At 37.8% G+C, this 21,760-nt stretch overlaps 1 protein-coding gene across 2 annotated transcripts in view; it reads right to left on the reverse strand.

Moving 5' to 3' along the window:
- The window catches only part of TENM2 (teneurin transmembrane protein 2), a 543,058-nt gene that overhangs the window by 487,127 nt on the left and 34,171 nt on the right, over positions 1-21,760 (reverse strand). For both annotated transcript variants that reach the window (XM_009890877.1, XM_009890878.1), the window contains exon 2: positions 11,297-11,572. In XM_009890877.1, the coding sequence (XP_009889179.1) occupies positions 11,297-11,572 (276 nt within the window). The remainder of the gene's footprint in view (positions 1-11,296; positions 11,573-21,760) is intronic.

Below are 21,760 nucleotides of genomic sequence, written 5' to 3' on the forward strand. Positions count from 1 at the left end.
TGGCAGATTACTTCCTTGCAAAGGTGTGTTGTTTCCTCAGCTGTACTAAACCTAAGCCTTCCGTGAGTTCTCTGCAGCCTCTTTGGACTCCGCTTTGCACCTCATGTCCTCCTACTTCTTCTCACCCACTCATCTTTTCACACTGCAGGTCACAGTCTTAGCCTTTACCTAATCCTTCCTCACCTCACACCTTCTTCTATATATTGTACAAAACTGTTCAGAAACAGCTTTTCAGAGCAAGTGCTAGCGATGTTGTGTTTTACTTAGCAAAAAGTTTTAAATCGACAAAAAACGAGACCTACAAAAGAAACTCCAGTATGTTAAGCAATTATATCCATTCCCTTGTTTTGTCCTTATTCACACTGTGCAATATAGCTTAAAGCTATAGCATTACATGTGAGATACAAAAATAGCATACAACTCCTTAAAAGTAATTCCCCTTTTTTGAAAGGAAACTGGAAAGAGCAGTAACTTTACTGTAATTCATCTTATTTCAAGTTTACTAAATAGAAGTGTTCTATGGAAAACTGATAAACCCCTTTCTTATCTAGTACTACTCAAGTTTTTTTTAAAAAGAGACATTTTTTCCCCCCAGGAATCATGATTACTCATTCTTACAGCTCAGCATCTGAGGAAACAGAAGCTATATTTTCACTCTTGAACGCTAATTTGATGTTGAGAAAAGTCCCTTAACCATTTGTGTGAAAAAATCCAACTGCTACCTTTCAATATTTCTGAATGACAGTCATGGCTCTAAGCAAACAAATGATGCTCACATATTGTGCCTTGCCTACAGGCATGTTGTTATAATTGAACGATATTATGCCTTCTTACAAGATGGTATCTCAGTTTCAATAGGGCAAACATCGCAAGGAAGTATCAGTTTCCATAGGCGTCTTGAACTTCCTGGCAAATACAATTTCATCAGCTGAACGGCCCTCCTCTCCGTATCAGCAGCGTGCTACTGGAAAGCCTTAGAACGACTTGAACTGTCGGCAACTTCTGAGATATTTACGACAACTTCAGAAATCACAAAAGCTATCCTTTCCACTGAACTGTTGCTCAGTTGTAAAATCTGTCCCAGAGAGATGTTATTTGAAGGCCCTCAAGAACACCGGCATGGTTCTTAATAATTAAGAAGTACTACCAAAACTTCCTCTTCTGTCTTAGCCTGTAGGAAAAACAGCTTGATAAGTTCATCTTCTCATTTCATTTATCTGGGTGGCTACATTACGTATTTGGGAGCAGAGAGAAAATACCAATGGATGGAAGGTATAAATATGAATTCATATTGGATCTAAATACAGTCTGACATGCTCTGTGAATGAACTGTACCTGTGATATATTCCACGGACCAACTAAGGGTCTTGGAGTCCAGCTTGTGCAAATCTCTCTCTCAGACCCCCTCACCTGACCGCAGATGGACAATCACTGTGCAAGCGCAGGCTTAGGTGGACAGACAGTACATACAAGCCTCAGGCTCTTACACATTTTTAATATTAGGAAAGGGACCTTGAACTGGATGCTTTGAGGAGACAGCACAGAGTATATCAGCAACTTATCCTGTAGTCACTGTACCTCTTTCTGCAACTTCATTCTCTTCTTCTGACACCAGCGTTGCTCTGCTGCACCGTACTAAGTATCTAGAAACTTGAGATTATTTTCTCGGTAAGAAATGAGTGATGAAGAGTTTGTAGGCAACTACAGCGTAAATAGTGTTAGTTAAATGTATTTACGTAACAAACCCAAGTGGACAACAAGGAATCAGCCCCTTTTGAGGACTCGGTTGTTCCAATACTGCTTGATTTCCTGAAAGCAACAGCACCTCAAGAACTGCATCTACACACAACTCTGCTGCCAGCTGTGCAAATTATCCTCCATAAGGCCACTTTTTCTCCCTGTTGCTTTACACAACTAAAGGAAGAGGTACCGTTTAGAAGCAGTACCTCTTCCAAAATTCAGTGGGTTTTAGCACAAGAATGTGGAAGATCACAGCAATGGCACCCTCTGGTGACAAACAGTAACACATTATAATGAGATAAATTATTCAGCCTGGAAAAACATTTAAAGTTACTGCTTCATGTAAACCTACTACATGGAAACCTTTCCTACAGCAAGTTGCAAAATGTAGGCAGTTATTTTTAAGAACAATGACAACTAGCCTTCAATAGCAAGCAACCTTACTGAAAAGGCAAGTCCTTCAAAATACTTCCATCTCTCCGATATCATCTTATCTTTCTTTCATGGGTTCTAGTCTAACCTGATGTTCTTTAACCACCAGATAGACAAACTATAAACTGAAAAAAATGGTCCTCTGTTTTTATCAAAGATAGTATTTCATGTTCACATTTGCTTAAGATTTCAGCACAGTCTCTGTAGAGAGCTGCTACCAACAGCTTTTGAGATGTCAAAGAACACTGATGAGAGGTCTGTGAGCCAAAGACTTAATAGGCAAGTGTTTTGGAAGTGGACAAACAGCTGCTGCTAAGAAATCTTTCCCTTGATTCAATAGGCAGAACTTCAGCCTTTCTGAAGCACTGCCAATCATCCCCATAGCTTCGTAAAGCAAGAATGTCAGAGTCAGCCATTTCAAACGCTACAGAAAGACTGAACTAATATATAAAAGTATTTTTCTTATCAGTATCAAGGAAGGAGACTGTCATAGAATGTGTAAAAGCTTAAATTAAGCAGAAAATTGCCTTTAATCCATGTGAAATAAAGTTAAATGAAAGTAAAGAAAACAGTTGATTTGCAGATTGCTTCTATAGCACCTGACAGAAGAAGTTCAATTCTGCCAGGAGCTTCTGCCCAAAGGTGAGTCACAGAAAAAACTTTACAGGTAAAAAGACAAAACTTGGGCTCATTAATTAATTTCCTCTCCTTTGATCTAAGGAATAGGATTTATGGCACACCTTTATCATTTACTACTTAAGAACTAAAGTAAAAAAAAAAGGTTTTTTTCCAATAAAGCAATAATAATATCTCTTGAAAGTCAGTAAGTATGGGATTATTTAGTTTTCAACAGGTTCTGTTCATTCTAATTACATACATATTAAAACTTTGGCACTAAACCAGCTACGGTACAGTTTCCTACCCATTTCCCCACTGAAGATGGATTCTACCTGAATGGAATGTTTCATTTTAACATCACATTAACAATCAATTCAAAGACACTGTCTTCGACAAGCTGCCAGATTACTTGAAGAGAACAGTGCGCAGAGTGTAAACACAAAGTATATCAAATGCAATATTTAGAAACAGTAATACTACTGAAACAGCCATACACCCGAGTAGTTTTACATGTATGGGAAATAGGCATTCATTGTACTGTCGGAGTTCCTTTGTCAGACTCAGGCCAAGCTTCATAAACGAAGGGTTGACTAGATAAAAAACCAGTATGTACCTTGACCTAATTATGCACTAATCAGTGAAATATGCAAGTCCGCGTAACGAGGAAGATTATTAACAGTGGGATATGCTACAGGAGCAAAGGTGCCGGTATCTGGCTTGACAAATTTAGAGGAGGCTTTTGGTAAAATTTCACAGCCTTTTGAAAGGGAAGACAGAAAATAAATTCAGGGTATGGTTTCCTGAGATGTATGCTTCAGTTCACAAGGGAAATGTGAAATATGTATTTTTTTTGTTTCACCATGGTAGAATTTGTTAAACACCACGTACAGGCAAACCTTCTTGCAAAGGTTTTATCGCTCATCAGCCACTCACAATGCATTTATTACCAAGCTGGATTAACTTTATCAGATACACATCTCTATTATAGAAAAGTATAAAAAGGCATTATTCTAACTCAGTTATACTTTGAACAAAGACACTGCCGCTTGCTTACCTAGGTGACCTATATAATCTAAGTTTGCTTTACTAAAACTAATAATTGACAAACTGAATGATGTGCTGTAATGGAGTTCTTGTTAAACACAGGTTCATCGTCTCTTTCTAGTAGATGGAAAAGCTCATAATTAAAATATTAATTGAAAAATCTCATGGTTATTTTGAGAGGTTTTTTTTAAAAGCTCTCCGTGTTGTGACCTTCACACAATGATGTGGATACAGTTGCATGCAAAACCTCGTTCCTTACGAATTCAGGAAAAAGGCAAATCACAGCTAACCTCAGAAGTTTATGAACCCAGCTGGTGCAGTATTTTCCAGGTAGCCTTAAATCACCAGCCTGTATTTCTGTTTTCCTCAGTTTTCTGGTTGAATATTGGATTTCACTTCCCAGCTGTCAATTCCCGGTTGCCTTGGTTCATGCAACTATATAGGGGGCAGTCATACAATCCAAAAAGTCACTCTGAAGAGACAGACCGCAAAACAGGACACAGCTTCAGCGCGGTCCTCGTATGGTATATGGATAAATAGCACAATGGTCAAGGCCCAGCAGCAGAGCATGGCATAGACTGTGGCAGAGGTTCTGAAATCGCTGATGCCTCAGAGAAACGACAATTTACAGATTTTACGGACACTGAAGCCCTGACTCAAATGAACGGGCAAGAAGATTACCAGACACCCACGGTATAAGACCTCACCACACCGTGCATAAGAGACGTCTTTTTTTTTTTTTTTCTCCCACTCTAACCATTTCTTCTATAATCAGGAGGGCTAGAAATACATATATCTGTGGGAGAATAACACCTGAGATCCTGGTATACATATCTCTGCTCAACACTGAACTGAATGAAAAATCTAATGGCTGCCAAATTACTGAATGCCAGCTACGAGCAACTGAATGTCAAGATGTTTTTTTCTTCACCCTTTTAGGCCACCCAAGTAGAGCTGTCACTATCGCCACATCTGCATCCTTCCTCTCTAGAATGCCACCGAACACCGTGTTCCAGATAGGATTTATTTAGCTCTTTCAATATACCTGTCTGTTTAGCACTACTTCCATCGCATCATCCTGCTGACCCACACAACAGTTTTACAGGGTTACATTAAAACTGTAACAAATGTTTAAGATTTTATATACTGTCATTTCATATTCTTGTCTTCCACGAGGCTTTAAAGTTTACCAGTACTACACACCCATATTTTGTCCTTAACGCCATCACCTAGCCTCCCGCTGCACTGAATGCATAAGCCATTTACCTGGACAAAATCATAGTTGATGTGTAGTTAAGTCTTTAAAAGTCGTTCCTGCTAGTCAATTCCCTCATTAGGAAACCACTTCCTATCAGGAGTGCCCTCAGGTTTTGAGAGCACATCAAAATTGGATCCACTTAAGCAACCGAGCTTTGATACTGTGCTTAATGACTTTCTAAATTTGTCATTTACAAAGTACTTTACAAGCCTTCCTACAGAAGAGATGAAGTATGCCCATGCACGAGCTCACCTCCCTAGCACTCCTTCTTAAGAAGTCTAGTTGATGTATGACGTATGCGATTCCATTTTCTGAGTATATGACATTTCATTTAAATCTCATAATTTCCTTAGGACCATCTGGACACTTTCTCAGCTATGAACAGCTCGTACAACTGTGGCAGCTCTTCCTCTCTTCTCTTTCATATCTGTCCCTCCTGCTGTTTCCAAGCTACCTGGGTTGATCTCAGAGGGAAATGGGCACAATGTTCCCAGACAGTACTAAAAGCTGAAATTAGCACTCTACTATGCAACGTACAGTAAGTCTACAGCTTCCCTGCTTCTTCTTGTGCACAAAACATGGATTTGCTATCTCAAAATGATACAGGCATATTATCTTATTTCCCCCCCAACTAAAGACTACGCAGATCTGCTCCAACTGCGTCACCTCTGTTTCAAGACCCCATTTTAACAAGAACAGTGCCTATTTCTTAGTGGGAATGTTTAGGAAGCAAGCTTACTCTCCCACTTTTTTAACCCAAACAGAATTTTGTCATCAGGAAGGTTAAAGCCTTCTACTTGCAAACTGGTCTTACCACTCAGAGACATTAGCATGCATACAACAAAACCAAAATCTTCTCAAGAGTAAAATCACAGTTTCACCATAACCTTTTCCACAAATTACAAAGTGTGAAATAGAAAGCTGAATAAAAATTAAAGTAATAAAATATTGAGAACAACATGTCAAAATTAAAACAGTAAAAAAAAAGAGAACAAACTCCTCGGCTGTCATCTGTCTGGTGCCTCTTTGTAAACTCCTCTGATGCAGTAGTATCTTTTCCATTGCAAGTCTAAGTCTGTTTTTCAACAGCATCTCAGGAAAAATCCAGATTATACACCTCATAAAATTGAAGCAACAATAAAATATGAGGTCAGTTTGAATTATGGGGTGATATTTGTTTAGTTTTTTTTTTTTTTTTAAGATTTACTTTATATATGCATTTGAGAAATTACTATATGAAATCACCGTTCAAAACTTCATAGCACAGAAAAAAAAAATATAATTTCCCTATTTTTTCATATGATTCAATCAGAAGTACAACACACAAATACAGTTTCTCGTAATTTATCTTACAATTTTACTTCTTTCATGATACTCTATTTTTCTTATGATAAGTGATATACAAACATGGTATTGTCTGATACCTATTATTGTCTGATATCTGCCTCAAACTTTTAATTACTTTTAATTACTACAGTAAAAAACACCAAAGTAATGCAGGAAAAATAATAGAATTCATTGTCACCAATATGTCTAGCATAGCAAATATTGATGGATATTGAACCTGAAAATATCCTACAACACCCTTCCATGTGACTTGAATCCTCACACCTGATGCTGGAGACAGGCTGGCTCCAGTGGACTAGGGAAGATCTTATCCAGGAAGAAAAGGAAATGAAGTGAGGAACAGGAAAGTGTGTGACACTGCTAGATTAATCGTCAGCACTCCCAGGTACATTCCAACATCGTACCACTTTTCCACCCCTCACCAGGTACAGCTGGGCTATCATCAAAGAAATGGTTCCATGTATTCAAAATTATTTGTTTTTCATAGGCATTATCTACAAAGGGCTACCAAAATCACAGTGGTTTACTGCAGATTTCTTTAAAGCATACACACAGACTACCATGGTACAACCTTGAACTATTTCCCTTGTTTTGCTGAAGTTTGAAATTGCTTTATTTCTTCCCATTCATTCTTGTCTTGCGGCTCAACTCAGAGTCTCTACTAGTAAGATAAGAGCATTCCTTGATCATCTTTTTTGGTCTAACATTATTTTAATAACATCGTTTCAGTCCTGGAACTTCTCCTCCTCCCCCAAGACACGCTTTTTTTTTCTTTTCAGACACACAAATGCAAAACAGAAACGTCTTGTTTGATATTATAATATCAGAGTAGAAAACTTATGATAAACATTTTATGTTATTCCCCATTCTATCAGTGATATTATCCATTATATACAATAATGGTGCTAATACAAAAAGTGTCAGGGTGACAACCTTCTACCAAATAAAAAAAAATAAAAAAATAATCACCAACACCATTCCAGATGTTTTCTCTTTTACAACAGGAGAACTAACGCAATCTAAATTCAGATCAAACAGAAAGCCCTCTTTGTGGATTCTCTTTGGGTCTATTAGCTCATTTCAGCACTCTGAAATATTACTGAGATCTGCTCTGAGTTTACATGCTATTTTTCCAATTTCCTTTCTTCTACCTAGGATTATGTTTTCTCTTATGTATTACTGGTTTGCTCAGCTTTTCACTCTCACCTGTCTAATGTGGGCTGAGTTTAATCGCCTCTCTAATAGCCTGTAACTGGTCATTCAATAAGAGTGAAGCCAGGAAAAGAGAAGATTGCAGATCTGTTGCAAAAGCATTCTGTACATCAATCCTCCTTAATTATGACCATTAGGCTTTCATGAATTTTTAAATCAAAAGTTCCTTTATTTTACAACACATTTTATATTTTTGAGAAGAACATAATTTTCAACTCAACTTAAAAAAAAAAACAAAACAACTGTTCTACTTTAAAGAAAAAAAAAATCCCTGGAAGAGTACTTGCTTCAAGGTCACTACCTAAACACGATCAGCACCTAAGCTTTACTCTGGAAAGAGGAATACTGTAGGCTTAGGAAAGAACACATGACAACTGATGACAAACACTACTTTTGAGAAGTTTTTCGTGATGTTTTGGAATAAACAGTTACAGGATTTAATAAAAGGAAACAAAGAGTAAACATTCAGGAGCTCTCTGGTATATCCCCCATGCTCCGTACCTGTGGATCGCCACAAATAATTTTCTCTATAAATCTGGCACATGACATCAGCGGTGAGCTGTATTTCTAACTGACTTTTTACATTTGTGCATATGACAAAAAGATTAATTTACTTAAATCTCACAACTCAATATATCATGTTGAATAACAACTTGGTGACAGATTTGCTGTTATGTATTCACACTGCCATGTTTAAAGAAGAGATGGACAGATCAAGACAGTAGTAAAAGCTGCGAGATATGATAAGAATTTAAAGCCTAATCAGACTTGTGAAAATAAAAGTGTTGCTTTTCTAACTGGACTGTCAATAAGCTGTTTTGTTAGGAAGAATTTTAGTATACCAAGTAAAACATGGAATTTAAATGAGTTTCTATTATTTCAATTTATCTATAAGCATTTCAAACCTGTTAATATTTCAAGGCTCACAGAACTCTAATTTATGACAAAATTAAATCATACTGAATCTAGAAATGCTGAAAGTGGTCATAAGCTCTGTGAATGGATTTGAATGGGAACAAAATCACATTGTTAGAGCAATTTTTAGAAATTAAACCTCCCCTGGGCTACATAGAAATGTACTGAAAGTGACAAAATAGATTTAATATTACAAGAAAAGTGAGAGGTATAGTTTGTTGCCAGGGTTTTTTTTAAGTGCAATAATATAAATTGTGACAGCATCTCAATATTAAAAAAAAAATAAATCATTTTTTGGAGTTGAACACAACAGTTGAACTGTATCAGGGGAAAAAGCTGCAACAGTACTTTAAATAAATTCAGTAGTCTATGCATCATGAGTTCCCTCCAACATTGCTAGGGATAAATGGATAAAATCTCACACCAAGAAATATCTTATTTTATGCCAGTATCCCACAAATCTGAAATCATATATCAGAGAGCAAATTTCTCTTGAAGTATAGATTCTTGTTACTTCCTCTTCAAGACGAAGACCTAGCAGGTTATTGATCTGCTTCTGAAGGACACAGTGTTTATTATGTAGGAAACCACTGCTGGGCACAGGCGTGAGAAATTAATGATGGTTTCGTAAGTGTCCACACTGTGGTGGTGAACCAGTGGGGCAACTGTCAATCTATATGATAATGCATCCCAAAACTTCATAAAATCAGTGATGTGAAGAGGCATTGATTTTTGAGCTAACCAGGATTTGTGAGAGAGTAAAACCAAGAAGTTCACTGAAGTTAACACCTCTGTGTATATAGTAGTTGCTTCATACTTGTGTATTTTATTTTATTTTTTATAAACAACTGAACATACAGAAACCCTTATCACAAAAACCTTTCCAAGTAAAAATGAATTCCACATACTGGTTTGTTTCTTGCATGCTGTTTGATCATGTCCTTCTTTCTCTTACTAACATAATTGTTAGAAAAATTACCTACTCACAACGGATTCACTGCACTGTATTTCCGAGTACCTAATAATTCACTTATCATAAGGAGGAAAACAAAATGCAAGCAAACACACTCATTCTTCCATCAATATCTGCGACAGTATGTAGGAAAGCAGGCCCCGAGATTAAATGTTCTCCGACAAAAGGAGTGGCACAGTGCTTCCACTGAAATGGAGATCACCACCAGAGAAGTGAATTCATGCTACAGAAATGAATCTCAATCATTCCATAATGCCAGAACTTCATCACTAGTAGGTTTTTTTATTTGAAATTATGCACAGTAGCCTTATCAAAACTATACTAAACTCAATGGAAGTTGTCATATTTTCTCCAAATGGCATTATTAAACAGAAAAAAGAAAAGGAAGACTCAATTAATGAGTCACTGATTCTTTTTAAAATACTGGCTTCCTTGTATGCACCATTATTAGTAAATATGCATTTCCTCTGTGGTTTTGATAAAGAAATGTTATCCTGCTATGCCAATGGAGAGGATGGTTTGGTTGAAGATTCAATTTAAATTAACAAAAAAATCCTGCTGCTACAAACATAATCAACTGCACTTTTCTGAACTTTTTCCTATCAATACAAAAACTGTAATTCAGTTTCGCCTTGTCTGCTTTGACAAGCAGTTGTTTGTGCTGCTCGCGCCTGGCCCAATGGCTTTGCTGAGACCGAGCCAACTGTCAGCAGGCATGGGGAGGAGCCTAAAATAAACATCTAAAGCCAATAAAAATGTAACAAATTTCATTTTATCACAAGTAATATGCATAGCAGAGAGCTGGTTTCATTAGCTGGTATCAGCTGCCGGGATACTTGCTCTGTACAATGTTAGGGAGATTCCTCTTCACCTCAGAACGACAGGTATCAAACCCTTCAGATCCTATTTTACCTAAGTTGAGTTTGCACCTTCATCACCCTATAAGGATGGAGGAAAAATTCCCGCAAATCCAGTTTTACTATTTTTTCTCTGTAATTTGATTTAAAAATCTGTGAGTACAGAAAATTCCCCAGGTAAACATTTTTAGCTGATACGTATGAAGAACATGAATCTGGGTGAGACGCATTTGAAAGGACAGCGGGCTTAATGCCTTTTACGTTGAGAATCAACCAACATCTAGGTGTTTTGTCACAAATGATTGTTGCACTGTCTAAAGTCTCATTTCTATGAACTTATCAAACTAAACAGCAGTGCTTTGCCTCACTCTGATGCATAGGTTTCCTTTCCAAAAGCCCCCCAATACTTACCAATAAGCAAGCAGAAAATTAATTTTATCTTTTTACAACTTCAAAACCGTGAAAAAGCACACAAAATTAAATCTCATTGTTACAAATTAGCACCATTGTTACTGCTACTAGCATATTGCAGATTATTAATATTACTTCAAGCTGCGTATAAAAATCACATATGAGAAACCATTTCTCTTAAATTTTTTTTCTGCTTCACATCGTTAAGTTTAAATTAATGTACTCTAAGCACAAATTTCTGTGAAAGATTACTGTGTGGAAAGTAAATTGTAAGACAAAACACTTTATCATATTATATGATATACATGTAATAGAATTTCCTGATATTGATGTTAACCACCCCCACCCCCCCCAACATTAAAAAGCAGCTTTAGTCAAACTGAGAAAGAAAATTGAAAAATTCACCTTTAAAAGAATACTCATGTGTTTTTAAGTATGACCACATTCTCATGCACGTGCATTAAGAATATATGGAAGAAAAAGGCCTACCATTTTCCTCGTCTGACTTATTCTCATTGTCGGAGTCGGTAAGCGTGAGCGCTGAGTTTTCACGACTTGACAGACCGGAACTTCGCCTGGACTTGATGCCTCTTCCCCACAGGCGGATGGCATGCTCCGGAGACATTCCTCCCTCCGTGTCTGAGTCAGCATCGGAGCCAGTGCTCAAGGAATAGCCTTGATGGAGTATTCCTATGTCTGAGCAGTAGCCACTTCGATGGGGAGAAGGCTCACAGATTCCCAGTTCTGCAAGGGTGAAGTTTGTTCCTAGAGGGCAATTTAAAAAAAAAAAAAAAGTTAAATAATTTAAAAGCTAGGGGAATTATTTTAAGTTTGAAAATAACAGACCGTTTAAAATTCTCTTAGCTATGCAGTATATGCCAAGCCTTTGTAATGAATTACCTACAGAGATCTCTAGTGCACAGGGCTAGTAAAGCTAAACTAAAACACATTGAATATTGCTAAAATTGATGAAATACACAAAACAAAGGCAGGAAAGGCCTCTACATGTTAGGTTACTATTTCGGCCCCAACTAATTAATCACTTAGGTATGTGATTAACGTAAAGCTCGTGACAAACCCAATGACAGGACCTGCTTTATTATGTATCTAACCTTACATTTGTAGGACCAGAGCATTTAATTATTCAAAAAGATGATTTTTTTCTTATGAAGCTAATTTTCTCACACGAGTCTTCCACACAGATAGGATTTTAATTCTAATTTTCATATAGTTTCCTATTTCATAGAAAATAAACACTTATTTGGGAAAACACAGTTTACAGATCAGGATCACTTGGAAAATGCAAACCTATCAGCAATGTAACATGAAATCTTGTCACCAGTTTTGGACTTCTACATTTGGCAAGATTGGGAGTTTAATGTCTGTTATCGAGATCAAGATGGACCTCATAATCATTGTTATTGCTTTCTACCTTTTTTCCCCATACTCAAGAAGAAAGTGTGCATCAACACCAAATCAAGAGACCACTGGGTTTAAAGGCAAAACTTTCAGGAACAATGTCAAAACATGTGACCTCTAGCAGTTAGCAATGACTCAGTGGACAAAGTCTCATACATTTTTAAAGCACATGGAGTCCCCCGGGGTCCTCAGAAAGTATAGACTTGCTGGCTGATTTCTGCTTATGTATTTGTTTCCTACAGTAATGAACAGGACTGTAAAAAAATATAGGGAAACATTCACTGGTCTCTAAGGCTTTTAAAGGTTTTTGAAAAGCAAAGTGATTTTAGCTTCATTACATAGCGCCAAAAATGAAGAACAAAGACAGACTGAAATCAGCAGCAGTACAACTGCAAATTATTTAATTAATTTCTTTATTCACAGGGAAACTAGATCTGTGGTCTGTGTTTCTAAAACAGTAGCTTTCTTTCATACAAAAGCAGTTGGGGTTTTGTGGGGTTTGGTTGGTTGGTTGTTTTGTTTTTTTTAAGTATTACAACTTCTTTCACAGATTACCGAGGAAAGATCATACAGTATTAAATCTATCTGGTTTATCTATCTGTATCAGTCCTCTCCAGCCTCACACCCAGCTGTTAGAGTATTTTTTGGATATGGGATGTACGCACACATCCGCAGAAAGTAAAACTGGGCCCTACTTAACATTTATTCCTAGAGCTCATCAGTTAAAGGAAGGGGACTGATTTCAACTGGAAGACTGCTCTGGGTCTTCATCCAGCACTGGCCAGACAGCACCGCTGGGCACGACGAGAGGGAGGTGTGCTCTCTTTCACCCCTCCGTTAACCAGTAAACGGGCCTGCAGCAAGAGCGGCCAACAACAGCAGGTGAAGAAGCACCACCGACTGGATGCTTCTAAAGAAATGAAGCACTCGGTGGCAATGTTTAAAAAGAATGTAAAAAGGCTGACATTAAAAAAAGTCAGCTCTCTTTCATCAACACCAAATAAAGCCGAACCCTCCTGGTTAGGAGTGTATTTTAACCCGCCTCCTAATATTTATTCCAATAATCAGAAGTTTTGTGGTTTAGTCAAAAGCAATGAACTGAACAGTCCTAAAAATGAGCTTCTCAAGTGCACTTCAGTCTAGAGATGTTTTGCCTTTTTTAAACAAGAGCTCAAGCATGACAGATGAAACAAAGTTACTTTATAAGAAAATGTAAATTTTAACCATGTGTAATTTCAGTAGAAGACATTTAACAAGAGCAGCTCAACTGACTAGAGTTTAGTTTTAGCCATATTAGCAATCTAACCTTAGACTCATAGAAAACAAAGGTTAAAATCAACCCAAAATATAAAATATATATAAAAAAAATGGGAGTGAACTGAAGCCTACTAGCCCCACACTGGCCTACATAGGTAGAGTGCATGTTGACATGAGATACGTTAAAATTAACAAACTCATCACGAAAGTGAAGTTTTTCAAGTTTTCTTGTTTGCTCATGGCATAAATGTCTGCAAACATACACCAATTATGAATATATTAGTTTAATTAAGCTGTTTTACATACACAGTAAAACATTTTAATGATATTCTTTGGATTTTAACAGCCATTACAAGCCCAGATGATTTCACTCTGATTAGCATCCTGTATTGACATCAAAATCTGACTATAACATCTGATGCAAAAAGCAATCTTCAGAGAAACTCTATTTGTCTGAGAAAAATGGTAAAGGCACTGAAAGTGGAAGGAAAATGCAGTATTCACGCAATTCATTCATCCATTTGAGTTTTATTGTCTGGGAACTTGGCATCTTCCAGAAACATGGAGAAAAAGACTTGAAAACTGACCAAACTTAAACATTTGAGAAGTGGATCAGATCAAGTCAAGAACACAAATGGAATCAGCCTCTGGGGAAGGATTTTCTGTGCCGCTTCTCAGAAATCTCCTTACAGTGTTTACAACAGAAAATCTCAAGCATCCTGATGATAGACATGAAATATTCTAGAGATTTCTCTCTCTAGCAAAACCATGTTCTTTGGTAGAATCTAAATTAGTTTTATTTAGTAATTTTCAGTGTTTGGTTCTGCAAAATATTATTTGAGAGTGTTCTGTAAGACAGCATACCACGGCAGAATAACTTGTCCTTAGATAACCATGGATAACCACATAAGAACATCTTTTGAAGGTGTTTTTCACATCTATATACATATATTAATTTTATATATACACCTATAAAAGCATTTTTCAGATATATATTTAATATATTTTATATATATTTCAGATATATTTTACATCTAAATATATAAAAATGTATCTATATCTATTACACTTCCCGATACCTTCACAGACCTTAATTTACTGTAAAATCTCAAGAAAACTGTACCACTGTAGTTATGTTCTCCAGACCTTTTCTGGATCTGGATCATATTCTTCTACATGCCTCGTTTCCCTAAAATAAAACTGTCCACGTTTCTTGAATAACATATGGGCTGCTTTCACTAATATAATATTCTCTTATTTGCTCAGCCATTATTGTGCATTAAGGTATTAATGGCATTAGTAGACCACCCTTGTAAATTCCAATAGACGACAAATATAGTTCTGGATGCACAAAAATCATTTATCCAGTAATTGACAGCAGAAAGAATCCTACTATTACTCTAAGTATAGTCTCACAAATAATGAGGAAAATATCTAACTCCTTTCAGAGCCACTCATACTGGAAGAACACTCCCTATGGGATCCCAGTGATGGCAAGGTCACCAAGAACAATGCAGCCTTCCTCACCCCCACTGCCCGTAGAAACTACAGCACCTATGAGCTGGAGCAAGGAAGCATAGACACCGCCTGGCTTGGGGTTAAGATTTAGTGTCTCCTTCAAGAACTATCTTCCTCACAGCTCTCTAAGTGATTAGGAGATCAAGCAAATCAAGACCTCCTGGAAGAAAAGTGAAGAAGGGAGGGGAGCAGTACCTGCTGCTTGCCATGCCCTGGGAATTCAAATTGCACTGCTGTGTTTTTACATAGAGAAATCTGGTCCATGAGCTAAAATACGCCACTAGTACTAGCAGTCAAGGCAGATGGATGGCTTCTTACAGTGTTATATAGCATTCTCTATCTCTAGGGCTTGCATGGAGTTGAAGGTAACTGCATTTTACTGAAACTTCACTTGCGAAGTAGGACTGAAACGTGCAGGCAGAATCCACTCTTGCACATTCAAAACTTAAGGGTGTTTTCTTTCAGATTCTTGTAGTATCTACTATATCGCTGGTGACACTAAGTGAAAAGAGATAAATAGCATCAGAACCTTATCGGTGGAAAAGAAAGAAACCTCTTTCTCTTGAAGAACACACCAAAAAAAAAAATCACAAGGTTTTTTTGCTTTTTCATACACAACAGAGCTTATTAGCTTCCATCTCCACTTGCAGAAATCACTAGAACATTTTCATTAAAGAAAAGCAGTTAATACCATCTGCTCCCTTAAAGTGTATGTAATCTCTCACACAAAAATAGACCAGTAGCAGACTGGTTTAGAAATGTAATATAATGCTATGTACTTGATCATCATTGCCCGTCATCTATATCCTGTGAATAGTCTCTCAATAGAGTAGAAAAGATGTTTTCCTTTTAATTAATAGGTTACTTCTGTTAACTTTGGAGCGTATTTCCTTTTACAGAAATTTAAGTTATTTAATATATAAATACTTACTTAAAAGCGTGTTTAATTCAACAATGTACAACTCTACTCATTATCTCAGCTAAGATGAGAAGGCATTACCATATAAGCAAAGGTTACTTTCACCTAACCTCTAGGCAGAGGTCTCATTTGGGAAATTACAAATTGCAGGAATTCCCCTTCTGAAGATTAATCTAATCCAGCTGTGATCGCTACAAGATGCCTCAGAGGAAGATATCTGAAACCAGTAATGCACAGATATGATAAATCTGCCTTCAACACTAGGTCAGCAGTTCAAAAGTGGGCTAAGTCTAAAATCAAAAGGATAATACCACTTACATTCTTTGCTACTATAATCAGTTAGAAGAAGTAAGGAATACAAGAATACATTTACTGAAGACATCCCATCCTTTCTCCAATTTTGGTTATGTTCATAGCTATAATGATTTTTGCTGGCACGAGTACCACAACTTAGCTCCAATCTGTGGTATATGAAGAGGTCATTCTTTTTAACAAACTGATGCACACTTAGTTTTCCTCAATTCTTTATGCATTCATTTATTATAATGACAGGGAGAACAGATGATTACAATCTCATTTTTTTTAATCCACCTAATCGTACACATTTTTAACATTTACTCTTTTTACTCATCTTCCTTATAAACAACTGCCATCTTTTTAATCCTTCTTTGTATTTCACCTGTGTCAATACTATTATTTTCCCACGGTTAAAGATCCTGTTTACAAAATGTTTCACTTATTTCTACGCTATCAGATACTCTAAACAGACTCCAAACCTAAGCTGAGGAATACACTATTGTTCCTGCATTTCTTAAGCTTTTCTGCTATTTTATTTATTATTTTTTTTTAAAAATTATGTTAAGGTATAATATACTAATTTTATAAGCGTCCACCTTCCCTCCCCCCTTGATACATCATTATAAAATATACTGCATCCTTCTGTTGGTTTAAATATACTTAAATCAGAAGTAACTCTTCTGTGCAACATACAGAAATTTTAACCATGTAATCACAATGAATAGCCTCTGTGGCAAATTTAATATCAGCATGAAACATGCCTGGAAAATTCTCTCTCTTAGCATCATTGATATTACAATGACTGCAATATTCCATTTCTGAAGAAAGCACAAATTCAAAAAGGAAAGCACAAGGAAAAGATAAGCTCTTCTTTCTCTGTGATCCCTCCAAGTAGAAGCAGCATCCCACGGCTTGGGAGACCAGGTAGGAAAGAGGAGATACTAGCCACTCCAGCCACGAGACTCATCAACCTACAGCAGGTTTATTGGCTAGTGTTTCCTCCCCTTTGTAATAGTCACAAATGTTATTACATGAACAGAACTGTTTACTTCAACTCTCCTAACACTCCTATTTCCCAACTCTCAATCCATTTTTCCCTACTAATAGTCCTTTGCTAGCATGGCGAAGGGACGGTGTAAGCTCCCGCGGAACAAACTCTCCACTGATCAAACAGTAAAAATACCAGAGAATGGATTCCTTAGAAATTTGAAAACAACAATAATGAACAAGCTGTACCTTGTTCCAGATTTAAAATCTATAGCTGGGGGTTAACAATAGCAGGGCTTCCTACACATTTCTGTTACTGCCTCCTACGAAGACTCACAGACGACATGTCTTCATTTAAGATTATTAAATTCCAGGTATTGCTAGTCAGGAAAGCTAAACATTTTATAACTAAGTGAATGTGAACTTTAATCACTTAATTATAATAAATCCTGCTTTCATAGAACGTACTTGTGACAACGGCATCAGGAAATGCTTCACAGGTGTTACTGAGACGTACGAGAATACCACAGAGGTCCCGACGCCCATCCCCAGCGTGCTGTGACCCAGCCCGCACGCGTGTACGTACACACCCCACTCCAGTAATGCTTACTGAAATTTAGAATATAGATGTACATCGCGAAATTTTGTTACAAATACTAACACAGTAGGATGCAGACAACAATTTCTAAAATATAACAGAAACACAATGGTTTTCTTCAAAGTGAAGCTCTGGCAGCCTCGGTCCCTTCTGCAGCAAACTGACTAGAAGCAGCAAACAGAAATCCACACACACATTACAACACGTGGTTTGAATTTGAAATATATTTTCTAGCTTCTCTCATCAATGACGGCAAAAGCCTTTAATTGTCTTTTTTATAATCCTCTTTCTGCCTTGCTTCGTTCTGACTCGGAGATCCCCAAGCCTAATACCAGGATACAGATGTTTCTCTTTTTGACAATAAGTCTGTTGACAGTATTAATACACTAGATTCATATCCACTTAAAAAAACCATAAGGTTTATAAAACCAGGCACCTAATGAGATTTCACTCTAGCTCACAACATTATATAATCTTCAGTTATGTGATTGTATTCTATTTTTTCAGTAAAATTTCCTCCTTCAGTGAAGTGACTGGTGCTACTCTTTTTTTTTTTTCTTTTTAACCTTCCTCATTCAGTCTTTATATACCCAATAGAGAACACAGTACTTTTAATTACTTCATACACATTTCATACGGTTGTGCTGAATACAGTCTCCGAAAACATCTCAAACATCACCTTGTGAGGTGAGCTTTTATCATCCCCATTTTACAGCTTTAAACTAAGGAAAGGGAAAATAGAACAGCCTCTTTCCAGAGCGCACACAAATTCTGGCAGAACAAGTACCATCTAAAAATGGTATTTCTGGCATCGCCTTATGGTGATGAACTTTTTAATTATATGCTGGTTTAGGGCGAAGTATGCATTTATTGTTTTCTCCTCAAATGCCAATTTCAACTAAGGACAAAATAGGATTTGGAAGGACAAGAGGATGGAGCTAGGTGGCAAGCATGATTATGATTTATTATCTACCCAACACAGCCCAGGTTAAAATGTAAGTCTTCAGGCTAACGTTTTACTTTCTCAGGCGGTCTTTCATTTACTGTAAGTATTCAAGCCTTATGAGGAACAACTGAGGGAACTGGGGGTGTTTAGCCTGGAGAAGAGGAGGCTGAGGGGAGACCTTATCACTCTCTACAACTCCCTGAAAGGAGGGGGTAGAGAGGTGGGGGCTGACCTCTTCTCCCTGGTGACAAGTGACAGGACGAGAGGAAATGGGTTGAAGTTATGTCAGGGGAGGTTTAGATTGGATATTAGGAAACATTTATTCACTGAAGGGGTTATTAAACATTGGCACAGGCTGCCCAGGGAAGGGGTGGATTCGCCATCCCTGGAGGTGTTTAAAAAAAGGGTAGATGTGGTACCTGGGGATATGGTTTAGAGGTGTTTTTGTCAGGGTAGGTTAATGGTTGGACTTGATGATCTTAAAGGTCCCTTCCAACCTCAGCAATTCTATGATTCTATTCCAACTTTTCCAAGCACTGAGGAACGATAAAGGGAGAACAGCTTCCTTTATTACAAAGGGATGTGTATCTGGCAATTCTGAAACCTGAAGGAAACAGGAAAAAAAAAAGCCAATCTGTAGGCAATTGCTTTGCTCTCCCCTCTGCTGCTTCACAGAATTCACAGAATTCACAGAATTGTTAGGGTTGGAAGGGACCTCTGGAGATCATCTAGAGAAACCAAATTCAGGGCTGAGCCTCCCCTAAATGACTTCCCCCAGCTCCCTCAGCACCCGAGGGTGCATCCCATCAGGCCCCATGGATTTATGTATATCCAATTTATCTAACTGATCTTTAACGTGCTCCTTGTCAACCAAGGGATAGTCTTGTTTCCCCCAGACTTTCTCTGTTACCTGCAAAGTTGGGGTCTCACAAGGACTGGCCCGAACAGTGAAGACAGAAGCAAAGAAGGCATTTAGCAACTCCGCCTTCTCTGCATCATCCGTCACCACAGCACCTGTCTCATTCAACAACGGGCCCACATTTTCCCTAGTTTTCCTTTTGTCTCCTATATACTTAAAGAAACCCTTCCTGTTGGCCTTGACATCCCTCGCCAGGTTCAATTCCAAGGCTGCCTTGGCTTTCCTTGTTTCCTCCCTGCATACCCTGACAGCATTCTTGTATTCCTCCCAAGCAGTCAGCCCCTTCTTCCACCTATTGTAAACTCCCTTCTTCCACCTGAGCCTTTTCAGAAGGTCCCTGCTCAGCCAAGCAGGTCTCCTTCTCCCCTTGCCTTTCTGCGTTCTGCTTAGGCGCACTTCTCTTCCTCCTCCTCGCTGATTAAGTGCCAGCAGAAAGCAAATTCAGGGCTGAGCCACCCCTATTATTCCCCGTGCCAGTGCTCGGCAGCCGCGCAGGAAGAACAGCTCTGGGGAAGTCCTGCTCAGACCTGACCCTGCCGGCCGGCGGCAGCTCCCCGGCACACAGGCAAGCTCTCGTCCCTTCTGCAGTCAAGCCCCAGTCGCTCTATCAGATTTCAGCAGAGACGCAAAGCAAGGAAAGATTTTCCAAACTTGGAATCTCTGATTCAAAGGATGGAGATACTTTAGTTTAATCAACACAATGGTCACTGCAGGCAAGATAACCTATTTTCCTTGAGCATCATTCTCACAACCAGTCAGACGCTCCCTGTCTGGTCCCCAAAAAAACCATTCTAAAGCAGACAGAATTCATGGCAAATTTCAACCTGAACAGTTCGTTCTATCAAAGTTTTGAGGTGTTATTTTAAGAAATGTATGTAAACTCAAGTATACAAAACACATTAACAGGCAAATAAGATCTTCCTTTCTCAAAGCAACTTTCGGCCTCTCCGTATGTCTACTCATCTCTAATGAAATGTACCATCTATCATTTAGAAGGCAATGACTGTTTTGTGATCAAAATCACATCAAAAATCCACAGGGCTTTGTGCGCCAAACATGCACAATGCATACCTGTATTTGCATAAGTATGTCCCGTGTCAATGATGGCTCCCTGGGCAACCTCCAGCAGAAGGGAAAAAAATCTGCTCTTTTTAGGGCTACTTAGTGTCTAGCGAGTCCATGAGTACGACCAGTAATCTAAAATAACTCCAACCCTATTTTCTGCACTTTTTGTTAAAGAGACAAGAAAACATGAGAAATGTTTTGCATTTAAAACTACAAGAATGCACTTCTCGTTCGCATAGAAAAAGACTGGAAACGCTTCTGCAGATGTGACAGTAGACATTGTAGCATTCTAAAAGTAGTTGTGCCACATTATTCATGCCAAAATACATTCACAGAAGTACAAAGTTAACAACTGGGCTGTTGTGCAGCATTGGGGACTAGCAGAAACTAACTTCCACATATTAAAAAGAAAGACCAAGAGCAACCCACAAAAATTGTGACTGGGGCAAAAATAGCACAAAGTCTGTTTTTTTTATCTGTGAAGCGTAGACAACATTGTGCTAACACAACTGTCCAAATAATCTAATGTACCTCTGCAGTGACAATTAGTGCATTTTTACGATAAAAATCTGTACCAATTCACAGCTATGTACTGTGATACAAATCCAACAGGAATGTGGTTGTCAATGACTAAAATTCAGTTTCTATTACTTTTTCTTTTACAAGCAGCAAAGACAGAAGAGAACATGAAGCTTCGCGGCAAGTCATGATGTTCTTGCTGTAAACTTCCCAGCTCCAGTCCAAACACCATCAAAGTAACACTTTTTTGGAGGGGGTTTGGGTCGTTTTTTTTTCAGATGAAATCTTATGAAAAAGAGTTGGAGTGCACATTTTCTATTCCCAGTCCAAAATGACTCAAACTACAGAATAATTTCATTACATGCCTGTTCCTTTTTCGAGATTGTGAACTTCTAAATAAAATTCACCACAGAAACACCATAAAGATTAAGAATATGCTGCATTTGTGTACATAAAGTGACAGCTACCATAACAGAACACAGAAAGAATTACTTTCAAATTGCCTTTTC

The sequence above is a fragment of the Charadrius vociferus genome, unplaced genomic scaffold, assembly GCF_000708025.1.
Source record: "Charadrius vociferus isolate BGI_N301 unplaced genomic scaffold, ASM70802v2 scaffold108, whole genome shotgun sequence".
NCBI lineage: Eukaryota > Metazoa > Chordata > Aves > Charadriiformes > Charadriidae > Charadrius > Charadrius vociferus.